Here is a 12,231-nt window from a genome sequence, read left to right on the forward strand (position 1 = left end):
CGTGCGCGCGTGCCCAATATACACGAAGCTTTTTTCTCTAATACAATGCGACGGTCGCACTAACGGTAATTGTGCATCAATGCGAATTTCGTGTAGAGTAGCTCGCACGGCATACACAACACTCAAAAGCCGAACGAGAAAAGTACATGGGCGAGCTTACATGGACCAATTGTAAATGCGTATATACACGGCCGTGCATTCGTCGCCCCGCGTATAAAGCAAGACGAGACGGCCGAACGAGAAGAAAGAGGGGCTCGGCTCGCTCGCTCGCACCCCAAAGGTATACATACATACCGTATAGCATGCGGTCATTTACGCGAGGCGCGTGCAGCAAGTGACTATATGTATGTATATACAACGAGCGTAACGGCACCCACTCGGGCTTTCTAAATTTCAATCGTGTATGTGCCGTGTGAGAAACACAAAAAAAATAATCATCAAAATAATAAAGCTGGATATAATGCAGGAGCGAGATTAAATGACTGCAGTGCTACTACTCGGTCGAATTGAAATAATGATTGTTTTATTGAACGTTGGTATATCGATGTTGGTATGCTGTATCAAAAAGCCAAGTTGTCGTAGAAGGTGAAATCGCCTCTCCACGGGATCAAGCTGCTCCGCCTCTCGCGGTTCTGTCGCGGCAATGAAAAATTAAAACGATCGCGGTTAATAAAAAGCTCGCAAGAACGTCAGTATCGGGACTCGATGTCTTACAGGCAAATCGGGCGAGCTCGGATCGATCGGCGAGTAAGCCATCGCAGCAGCGTCGTCGGACGACGACGAGTACGACGATCGGCGGCTGCGCAACAATCTCGAGGCTCGGGCGGCTCGACAGATCCCGAGTATCGAGACGGGCGCCAAACAGGCGACGACGATCAGCAACGACAGCAGCCAGAAGCTCGGCGAGAGCAGCAGCTTCGGGTACACCCAGAACATGCTGCCGTCGTACTCTCTGCGAAACAGAAAAATCGACGAATTGAGATCATCTATATCTATATTGGCGTATCAAAGGCGGCGATATTTATATATACAAGTTCCAGAACGAGTAGACGAAGGTGCAGAAGAAAAAGAGGATCTCGGTGAGGGCGATGCTCGCGAGGAGCGGCACGGTCCAGTAGGAGCTCTGGATCAGCAGCTGCAGATTGATGACAAGCGTGACCAGATGAAATATGCAGGTGCTGAAGCACCAGTGGTCCGCGGCGGTGCCGTCGTACAGGTTCACCGGATTCGCCTGCCAGAACGCGTGGCTGGCAAAGTAGATGACGCTCGTTTGCCACAAGGCTGCCCCGCGCAGACAAAATCAACCATTTTTAACGACTACATCTCGTCTTTGGGCTTGTGCTAACAATATAATTTACCTACGAGCGTCCACTCGACGAACTGCCTCCAAGCGAGCAGGTAATTTTTCCGGTGCAATCGGTAGAGCTCGGGAGCGGCGAGCAGCCGTCGCTCCGAAAAGTCTTGCTCGGAACAGCCGAACACGAGAATCGGAGCCGACGAGAATACCATGTTGAAGCCCATGAGGAATATACTGTCGTACAATGCCTATGTACAATTACAATTACAATTGATATTACTGTATATAATCTTTACTCTCTTTCTCTCGACTCACTTGTCCGGAGAAGCCATTGTAAGCGGCGAAAAACAGCTGGGGCGTGATGAAGACCAAATTTTTGTAAAAGAAGTACTGAGCCAGCTGGGCTATTCGCAGGTAGTACCAGTGGCCGTGGACCAGCAGAGCCCGCTCGAGATGCTGAAATTTGTGGATGGCGAAGTCGGCGCTCATGGCGGCCTGGCGGCCCTCCCTGCCGATGATGCCGATGCCGACTTGGGCCTCCTTGATCATGGAGACGTCGTTGCCGCCGTCGCCCACCGCGGCCGTCAGTGGCGAGTCTCGGGCTCGTTTTACCAGCTGCACCATCTGTCGGGCACGGTTTAGGATCGAGCAAAATGACGCACTAGCAAAGCGACGAGAAAAAGACAAAAAAAGTCAAACCTGACTCTTTTGCAGGGGCGACATGCGACAGCCGACGACGGCATCGCAGGCCATCGAGACGCTCCGAAGTAGCCTCGGATGATTCTTCAGGGCTATACCGATGCTCGTACCGTCCATGAGCAAGCCGTAAGAGCCAACTGGATCGAGCTTCATTTTGCGTCTGCAAAATAAGTCGTTGAGTATTTTCAATAAAGATAAATTTAAAGCGTAATAAGCTGCCGCGTATACTCGAAGCTCGTGAGATAGTTGCGACACTGGCGCGAATCCGTGAGATTTATCAGCCTCAAGACGTCGATGCCGGGGCGAAAGTGTCCGCAGAACGAGGCGATGTTCTCGGCCGTCTCGGCCTGGTCGCCGGTCAGTACCCAGACCTTGAGGCCGGCCCTGCGCAACTTTTCCAGGGTCTCGGGCACGGCTTCCTGGAGACGATCCTCGACCGCGCTGACCCCCAGCAGCGTCAAGCCGCTCTCCAGCTGGCTCGCGGCCTCCTGGACGGAGCCGAGCCGATCGTCGTCGCCGAGCTTCTCTCGGGCCCGCTTCAGCTTCGCGCTCAGCTCCGCGTACTCGGATCGGCTGTACTTGCGGAATCCGAGCACGAGCGTCCTCAAGCCTCGCTGAAAACAGAACATAGTAAAAAAAAAATAATAATAATAATAGCAACTGTGCGCGTTACGACTGCCCCGACGAAAATTTTTCTTATGAGAAAGTGTTATAAAGTCTAGAAAAGACTTAAAAAGTCTTACGAATGTGCGGAGTTCGTACACCTGATTAATGATTTTAAAAAGCTAATAAGAGTTTTTAAAAATTCATAAAACCTTGTGGAGACTCGATTTTTTTTTCATGTTTTCTAAATTGTTCATATGGCCACTCGTAAAGTTTTTTCACCATGACTTTTGGCAAGCGTGGATACCGATCAAAAAAGTTTTTATAAATATTAAAAACTTTTATCAACACTTGGTAACTCATTTTTTAAATTAAATAAGCGATTGCCTTACCCGTCTGAATATTTCGGAAACCAAATTTTATATAAATTAAAACTCTCATAAAGTTTTGTTAACTCTGAAAAATCATGGTACGAAATCCGAACATTTATAAGAATTTCTTAAGACTTATTTAGAATTAGAGCGGTGATGAATTTCCGTCGGGGAGAAAAGCGTCGCACGAACCCTAGAAAAGTCAGCCACGCGATGCATCGCCTGCTGGCGCTCGTCGGCGCTGCTGAGGAGCGGCAGCAGGGCCGAGTCGGCGCCTTTGCAGTAGAGCCATATGTCGCCGGCGGCGTCCTCCACGAGCACCGACATGCGCTTTCTATCTGCAACTCGAATACGCTCGATTACAAACGGCTCTATAGCCTACCATATATATATACCCGACTTGACAACTATATATATACCCGAAGTGAATTCCAGAGTGTCGAGGCGTCGATATCGGAGATCGGTCCCCTGCGCGTCGATGTCAATGACGTCGTTGTCGACGTCGTTCTCGCCGAGGAACACGACGCCGCAACGAGCGGCCGCCTCGACCAGTGCCTTCTCGTCCGCCGAAGCTGCCTGCACCCCAGAATATTGCAATTGTCGTTTGGCTTTGTTTTACCTCTATTGAATTTTGTTCTACCTCGTACTCGGGCAGCTTGGGATCCATCATCAGCGAGCTGTTCAATCTGGTTATCCTCTTGGTGCGGAAGCTCTCGCGGTACTCGCTGCGCTTGAGCTGGGCTTTGGCCCTCTGGGGCGCCGAGGCCAGCTGCACCGTGTGGCAGATCGACACGCCGAGAAAGAAGTGCCAGACCGAGGCCGTCCACGGGCTCGTTCTCTCGGCTCGGCTCTCGTCGCCGTCCGCGGGCAACAGGTAGAGATAGCCGTCGCAGTCACGCTCCGAGTAGGTGGCGCCGTCGACGTAGCAGCGCCGAAATATCATGAGGTTGTCGGTCAGCGTGCCCGTCTTGTCGCTGAACAGATACTCGATCTGGCCCAGGTCCTCGTTGAGGTCCGACGTGTTGGCCAGGGCCGGCTGTTCCGTGGCCGCGTCGTACATCGCCGCATCCCATCCGAAGAACAGAGCACCTAAAAACTTTTGCATCTCTGCGGGAAAAAAATATTGTTATATTTGGTAGGACTACCGATGTATACCCGGGTGAAAATAGTATGCAAGATCTGACTCTGGTATAAGATCTGACAAATGTACGCCAGATATTGTAATCGATAATCGATATCAGCCCAGGTAAAAATAGTATATCAGATCTAACTCCAGATCTGATGTCAGATCTGGTATAAGTTCTGGTGAATGCACATCAGATCTTATGCCAAATCTTATATCAGAATTTGAATACGATAATCGACATCAGAACTCACATAAGATCTGATATCAAATCTAATGTCAGATCTGAAGTGACCATGACACCTTTAATTTAGTTTATTAATAATTAAAATTAAATAACAAATCTTAAATAATAAAAGTTACTAAATCAATTTAAATTCGCTTTATCAAAAACCCAAACATTGGAGGAATTATTCTTAAAGATATTATCAATAAGATTATTAAAATAAAACTTAATTTATTATTAAATTTTATTCATTAATAAATTTATTGTTTAAACAATTAGGGGCGATACAGTCGTTTCAGATCTGACATTAGATCTGATGTAAGTTCTGATGTCGATTATCGTATACAAATTCTGATATAAGATCTGGCATAAGATCTGATGTGTTTTCACCAAAACTTAGATCAGATCTGCGGTCAGACCTAACATACCATTTTCACCAGGGAGAACTTAATAATAAAACAAGAAGAAGAAAAAGAATAACAACAATAAATCTTAATAATAAAAGTTGTTGAATCAATTTAAATTCACATTATCAGAAACCTAAATATTGTAGGAATTTTTCTTAAAGTTATTATCGATGTGATTATAAATATAACTAAATTTGTTATAAAATTTTAATCATTAATAAACTTATTGTTTAATTAATTAGAGGCAATACAATCACTTCAGATCTGACATTAGATCTAAAGTCAGATCTTACATACTATTTTCACCTGGGTACATAAGCTAAGCTCAGAAGATTGAGCTGGTCTCGTGACTCCAATTTTTGTACTCGAGGCAACGAAACTTATATAATAGGTTGATTATTACCGATGGTCACGTAGAGAGAGATGGGCACGACGTAGTTGAAGAGGATGGCGAAGGACAGCACGTCGTTGGCCAGGCCCCCGATGTGGAACGAGCTCGAGCCGCCCAGATAAAAGTCCCACTTTTCTTTTTTCTCCTTGACGGCTTTCATGGCCGTGCAAGCGAGCACTTCCAGCAGCAAAAAGATCACAAACACCAAGAGGTACTTGTTGATCGATCTGAGAATAAGTCAATTATATCATCAATCAAATAATGCTAAACAATAGCTGCTTATTTGGCCGCATTTTACTTCTCGACGGTGGAGAATTTGTTGACGCTGAGCTTGGAGTTGAGCGAGAGTTTGGTGTCGTCGCCGGTGTAGACGGCGCATCCGATCACGAAATCCGTGTCCTTCAGCCTAGAGCCCCTGAGCAGAAGATTGTCGATGCCGAGGCTTTCGCTACTGCTGCTGCTGCTGCTGCTCGGCGAAATAATGCCGCCATCCTCCTCGTCGTCGTCTCGTTGGTCTTCAGCGCTGTCGATGAGCCTGATGCGACCCTCGAAGCTGTAGAGGCCGGCCACGGGCGCTTGGCACTCGATCGTGGCTCTCGCGGAGACGAGCCTCGGCAGGTCGAGCTCGCGCACGACTCGCGGCACCCGCAGGCACTTGAGATTGGACTCGCCGTCGAGGTTCGACGTGGTCACGTAGCATTTACCGGCCTCGCTGCTGTGCAGCAGCAGCAGGTCGCACGGCACGTCCTCGTCTCGATTCACCTTGACCAGATCGCCGACCATGATTTGCTGGCAGCTTATCTCCTAAAATATAAGGCCGCGTATTCCATGATTCGAAGTCGAGTTGGAATTGGCTAACGATAAATGAATTAACCCATTGTGTTCCAAGATGACATTTTTTCGACACTTCATTCGGCCGCTGTATTTTTGGTGAAAATGAGGTCGAAAAAAATATGCAAGTACCCAATTCTAATGTAAAATTTAATGCCCTTTCGGAATCTGATCTCGGATTTTCAAAAATATGATCAGGTCAAAAGTTAAACGTGATTTTATCCGAAAAAACGTGATTTTGAAAAAAAATTTTCTTATTTTTTTAATTTCCAAAATGGAAACCATTAGAAATCTTAGGGGTTTCGTGCAAATATCGCGTACTCGATACCTAAACTAAAAGTTAGTGGGGTTTAGATTGGAGAAAATAAAGTTAGAAAATACATTTTTTTCTGGGGCCCTTTAATGTCGGGTAAAAATTCTAGAATTTTTCGTTCATTTTTTCGCGTTTTTACCTCCATTTAGTGTGTTTGAACATTAATATTTCTACTCGAAAACCCGCTAACTTTTAGTTTAGACATTGAGGACGCGATATACAAAAACCCTGAGATTTCAAATAATTTCTTTTCTTTATTTTTCATTTTTCATTTGAAAAATCGGAAAATAAAAAATCACGTCTTTTTGGATCAAATTAAGTTTAACTTTTCACTCGAACATTTTTTCGAAACTCCGAGATCAGATTCTGAAAGGGTCATTAAATTTTACATTGGACTTCATGGTTACTCGCATATTATTTTCACCCCCATTTTCACCAAAAAAACGTCCTCTTGGGACTCAATGGTTCATAATACGAATCAACCTGGCAGCATTTGCGACGAATGACGGTGCAGGGCTTGTTGTTGACGCGACGATCGGCCCGATAGCGCAGCAGATCCTCGTAGCCCTGCTTGCAGGCCGTGACCAGGATGACGAAGACCAGGGGCAGCCAGGTGGTCAGTGGCGAGATCGGCGACTCGATGCTGACTGCAACCAGCGCCGAGACCAGGAAGTAAAAGTTGCCTAGTCGCCGGAACTGCTCGAACAGATTTTTCGGCGCAAAGTTCCACAGGGTGTACTGCAGCAATGATTATCAATTACGTCGCAGCTAATTCAGCTGCCAATTGCCGCATCGACTTACTTTGCTCGTGACGATGCGATTTCGGGCAAAAGAGGCTGAATTGATCGGCACCTCGGAGCTGGCATCGAGCTCGATTATCCTGTATCCTGTACTGGATCTCGAATTTCTCGCGCCCTACGCAACAAGTAGTAATAGGTACTCGCTAATAATAATCGTGGTCGAGCCTCTCGAGCACGCGAGCGAATAATTGATAAACGATCGAGGCCGCCGCTGCTGGCCTTGCGGGACGAATAATAATAAAAGGTCTCGCCGATAACAGGCGCTCGATTAGAACAATTGTCGGCTCCGAGCTCGACCACACGATTATCATTGACAAAAAAAAAGAGCCAAGTTAGAGCTTTCTTATCGCTGAATTACGCGCTCGATAGCGCATAAGCAAGCAAGCGCGTGTATTATGTCATCGATCCGCGCGGCTGGAAAATACATCGGTAATTTTGTAATTTACTCACCGAAAGGCACGAGTAGCGTTTTCGTCGACATCCGAGGCGTGACCAATTTTTCACTTTTAACGCGTCCACGTAGCCGATTTCTTTTTACTTTTTTTCTCTTTACTTCTGCTGTTGCAGTTATAAACAACACCGATGCAACCGATTCACCAAACGGATCGATTACGATCGGACGTGTATTCGTGCTGCGACTCGCGCCTCGCCCACTATACGATAATCCGTTCTCTCGCCAGTCGATTAGCGAGGATCGATCGACATGCATCTATATATAATATATATGTAACACAGTTTGCGCGTCTGTCTCGCGAGCACAGACGACTCGATTGTTGCGTACGCGCAGCTATTCTCTATTGACTATATAATATACGCATGCGGACTCGAGTTAGCGCTCGCTCGACTTCCGCCGAATGCCGATCTGACAAAAATCACGTGGGCAATTTACCATGTTTTCTGGCGCACGGCTCACAGTTGCCTTTGAACGAGTTTGCGAGTACGAGCTTCGACGGTCCGTCTTGGCATCTTGATTCTCGACGTTGAGGAGCTGCCGCCGAACGACGACTACTTCGCCGCATCGTCAAGGATCTACTGTGAAACAATCGCGCGGCTTAGAAGAACAAAAAAAAATCACAAAGCAGCGCGTGCAGTTGCCGCTATTGCGCCTTATTGTACTTATCTATTTAATGTCGTCCGATAAACGATGCTCGCGACTGCGGCTCAACTTTTGGTTTATTCCTGCTTCTTGCTCTATGTGGCGCTATTTTTTCCGTGTTTTGAAAAACTCGTCGAGCAATTAAGAAATAAAAATGAAAACATCGGCTTAAAGTGGAACTTTGATCAAATTCCACACAAATTAATAAATCTCATTTTAAAACCTTAAAATTTTGAAGTATTGAACCTTACGATTTCAATTCAATATCGGAAACAAATAAAATAGAGCTTGAAAAATTTCCCAATAGCTACCTCAGATTTTACATACTAAGGATTCTAGTTTTTTTACTTTTTATGGATATTCGTGAAATGATAATTTTATGAGTCTTTGTTCGTTTTTCGTGGTACATCCCAAAAAAATAATTATTGTTTTTTGTAAATGATTAAGGGATAATAATTAAGTCGAGTGACTTTATACGTGAAAGTGCTGGAAGAGTGACTTCGTTCATACGTAGAATCAATGTTAAACTTTTGAATCTTTCATTGGCTCGTCTGCTGAATGTTGATTTTCTTTAGCAACAGTTGAGCGTTAATGCCAAGAGCGGAAAGCAAATCCTGATCTTCGGTACAAAAAGCAATTGATTGGTCTTGTCACTTCACCCACTGCTCTATCTATAAAAATTTCGATGAAATAACAAACAAGTAACTTACCTCCGCAGGGTAATTTCTTTTTAAAGTATCGAACCTGCTCTTTTCATCGGCCAGGCAACGCATGCTCCACAAACCATTGATATACGCTTTGGAATGTGTAGTTTTAAATTATTCGGTTTATGGGTTTCCAAGGTTGATCTTAAAATTTAAAGTTATCCACCATACCTCTACTATACACTTTTGCTGCTGGTTTGTTTTTGTATCATGCGAAAGAATCATACATAGACAAATAGTCGTGCATTTTTAAATTTATTCATCACATTTACATCGTAACTTTTCCAATTATAATTATATCTAGGCGTTATTGACATCGTTTATGTACCGTATAAAATCGAATTACAGTTTGATAAAGCTTATAAAAACTTTCTTACTTTCTAACAACATTTTCTTAATGTCGATATTAATTAACTTTAACTTACTAATTCACTCTCGATGTACACTCCTTTTGAAAGTCATCGAGCGAACTTCGACGCTGTTAGATCTATTCGATTTGAAGCCGCTAGAGGAGCTCGACGACGTGGGAGTTGGACTCTGTGACGGCGTCACTCGTTCTTCACCTTTTTCCCGCTCTATGCGCTGTTTGCTAAATTTACCCATGCCGGGACGATATATTTCCATAGCTGGACGATCCTACAAAAAAAAGCCGAAAATAAGCTCCAAGTTTCAAAACTTAAAAGCAATTAAAGGCGAATGCTTATTCATAGCATGCCTCATATTCATTTTATTAAAACTAACTTTATTGCGAATTCGTCGTTCTAAACGCGGATCTTTCTTCTCTTTATCTCCATCCCCTTCGACTTCTGTTTTTTGTAAATTTCCTTTGTTAGAACCGTCCAGTGATTTGTGCCTTCTCAACCTATCTTCTGAGTTATTATCTTTTGCATTGCCACTACTACTAGATTTAAGGCTCGAACATGAATCTCCACCACTTTCCAGTGAACTACGCCTCTTAGATATTCTATGACTAGCATTTTCTATTGCTTTTTCGTCTTTATCACTATCGCTCATAGATTGTTTTATTTTATTGCAGGCAGAATCTGGAATAATTTCAAATTTATTACACATTCAATTATCAACATAAGCTTACTACACAAATTATTTTTATATAAATACAAACCATCTGTTGTTTCCAAATTTTTATCCTGAACATTTGGTCGCTTCAGAATTTTTTTTGTCTGCTCCTCACTTGAAATACTCGAGCTTTCCACATCAGTTGTTTTCTTTTCATCCGCCGTAATTTTTTCCGCAGCTTTTGAAGTAGATTCATTTGCGTTCTTTTTTTCAGCCAACTTCATTTTTTCTTGCCTCATTCTCAAGTAGCTTTTACCACGTTTTTCTTCTGTTTTCCGTTCAGTAGGTTCATTTTGTTCTTTGGGTACCTCAGTTTTTTTTGCTCTGTCCTCTCGAATTTTTTGTTGTTTTGACGTGTTTTTAACATCTTTGTCTTTGTTACTTTTATTTGGCCTATCTTCTTTTTTCGATTTACCTTTGGTGTCTTTTTGATAAGTTTTTTCCTTTTCATGTTTAGATTCTGTATTCTTTTTCGTTTCATCCTGTGAACAATACAATAAGAAATTCAACAAGGATGAATATTATAATACATTCATGAAAAATATTGTAGTCATTTTACAAATAAATTAGTTTTAAATTCACATTGAATTTAAATTGCATTTTTTCTAAATATTACAGTATCCAAGCTAATAAATGGATGGAAAACCAGTGGATAGACAATTAGTTATTCTAATTTTATTTAAATATACAGCTAGTATCATTGAAAATTATAAAATAATTTTATTAATCATTAATTAAATCAAGCAATTGTCTATCCATTGGTTGCCTATCCAGCTATTAGCTCACTCACCTTATTATCTTTCACAATACTGTTAATTAAAATATAGATACAATTATCATCAAAACTCACCTTTTGCAAAGAATTTTGGGCTAATGAATCTTGAACTAATATTGTACGATAATTATTTGTGTCTGTAGAGTGCATTTTTTCTGTTTCCTTTTTACGTTCTAGATCAACTTTTTTGCGTTCAATATCTCGTCTTTTTTTGTCTTCTTTTTTCATTTGTTTTTCAAGATTCATTTGCCTAACATATCCCACAAGAGGAGTGATGATTTTATTTTTGGACTCCACTGTAATAAAATTATTTAATTTAATTTATTGCGATGAATTTTATGAAGGATTATAGATGTATAGAATTAGAAATTTGATACTCACCACTAGGAACTTGATACGAGTATTCTGCTTTTTTTGCAGGTTTTTCATTTTGAATATTTTGACTTTGCAAGTTCTCCACATAATTTATATAATCCAGATCTAGCTCTATTGTACCTATCTGTGAAACAACATCTTTATTTTTTTGCAATACACGGTACTTTGGTATTTTTTGACTTGGAGCAAATTCTACAACTGCAGGATACTCGACGCCTCTTGAATCCACAAATACATAATCGTCAAACTTATCTTTGAAGTCAAAAACATCTTGTGGATTGATGAAATTGATGTACGCCCTACAAAACTGATATGTGTGACCCAAAGTTTTATCAGGTTTTTCGTAAGAGAAATAATCATTTTCTGCAATGGGTGATATCTGTTCTTTAAATTCTTCTTCTGTCATCGATGGTGGAAGTTTCCTTATAACAACCTAAACAGATTGTAATAAGTTTGTAATTATTAATAAAATTATATACTTTTTTACCTAAAAATACAACTATTAAATTTATAAAAATATATAATTGAAGCACTATAAAATGTTCTTTGTTCAGCGTACTGGATATTCATAATGTTATTCCAACAATCATATGTGTAAAGAAATCAGTTGAACAATGATGTATATATAAAAAGACTTACTTTTGTCATTGGCTTATTCTGTTTATCCTTTTTATCTCTATGTTTCACTGGTTCCGAACTAGCATCACTGACAGAACGCCTCTCATTTTCGACCTCGTGGGAGGCAAATTTTTCTTTCACCTCGTCCTTGGTCATTTTATTGAATTTTACTATTATTTAACACAAATGATATAGCCAACACTCGGTTTGTTTTGGAGGATGAATTGAGGTTAGGACACGCCGGTAGCACAGATTGAATAGTATCGACTTTATACACAGGCCGACAAAACGTCAGCAGTTCCAATGACACTCCGTTTTAACTTTTGATCTTATTAATCGAGTATTTCGCGTAGTTCAAAACCATTACCAGCTCGAGGTCGATAGTTTCTTCATTGATCATTGAACTTTGATAAATCTATCTATTTCGAATAGACGACTATTAATTGGAAGCTGGAGCTGGAGCACGCCCGGGAATTAAAATTCTTTTGAACGAGGCAGATGAGAGTAGTGACATCTGTATCTGTT

The 12,231-nt window shown here is 42.1% G+C and overlaps 2 protein-coding genes across 2 annotated transcripts; both read right to left on the minus strand.

Moving 5' to 3' along the window:
• Nucleotides 1-501: 501 nt before the first annotated feature.
• On the minus strand, nucleotides 502-8,027 carry LOC106657639 (probable phospholipid-transporting ATPase IF). Its single transcript, XM_023458053.1, has 16 exons — nucleotides 8,003-8,027; nucleotides 7,512-7,591; nucleotides 7,063-7,176; nucleotides 6,745-6,999; nucleotides 5,416-5,921; nucleotides 5,130-5,344; nucleotides 3,611-4,077; nucleotides 3,390-3,546; nucleotides 3,163-3,308; nucleotides 2,225-2,610; nucleotides 1,997-2,156; nucleotides 1,613-1,921; nucleotides 1,359-1,545; nucleotides 1,032-1,281; nucleotides 715-952; nucleotides 502-632 (listed from the first exon to the last, which is right to left on the minus strand). The coding sequence occupies exons 1-16, from the start codon at nucleotides 8,025-8,027 to the stop codon at nucleotides 561-563; spliced, it is 3,567 nt and encodes a 1,188-aa protein (XP_023313821.1). The 3' UTR covers nucleotides 502-560.
• A 1,070-nt stretch (nucleotides 8,028-9,097) lies between these two features.
• Nucleotides 9,098-12,140, minus strand: LOC106657642 (regulator of nonsense transcripts 3A). The gene is made up of 6 exons (XM_014379252.2): nucleotides 11,728-12,140; nucleotides 11,095-11,521; nucleotides 10,789-11,009; nucleotides 9,985-10,420; nucleotides 9,603-9,904; nucleotides 9,098-9,497 (listed from the first exon to the last, which is right to left on the minus strand). Exons 1-6 carry the CDS (start codon nucleotides 11,860-11,862, stop codon nucleotides 9,291-9,293), a joined length of 1,728 nt encoding a protein of 575 aa, XP_014234738.1. The 5' UTR covers nucleotides 11,863-12,140; the 3' UTR covers nucleotides 9,098-9,290.
• Nucleotides 12,141-12,231: the final 91 nt, after the last annotated feature.

The sequence above is a fragment of the Trichogramma pretiosum genome, unplaced genomic scaffold (assembly GCF_000599845.2).
Source record: "Trichogramma pretiosum strain Unisexual culture from Peru unplaced genomic scaffold, Tpre_2.0 scaffold90, whole genome shotgun sequence".
Lineage (NCBI taxonomy): Eukaryota > Metazoa > Arthropoda > Insecta > Hymenoptera > Trichogrammatidae > Trichogramma > Trichogramma pretiosum.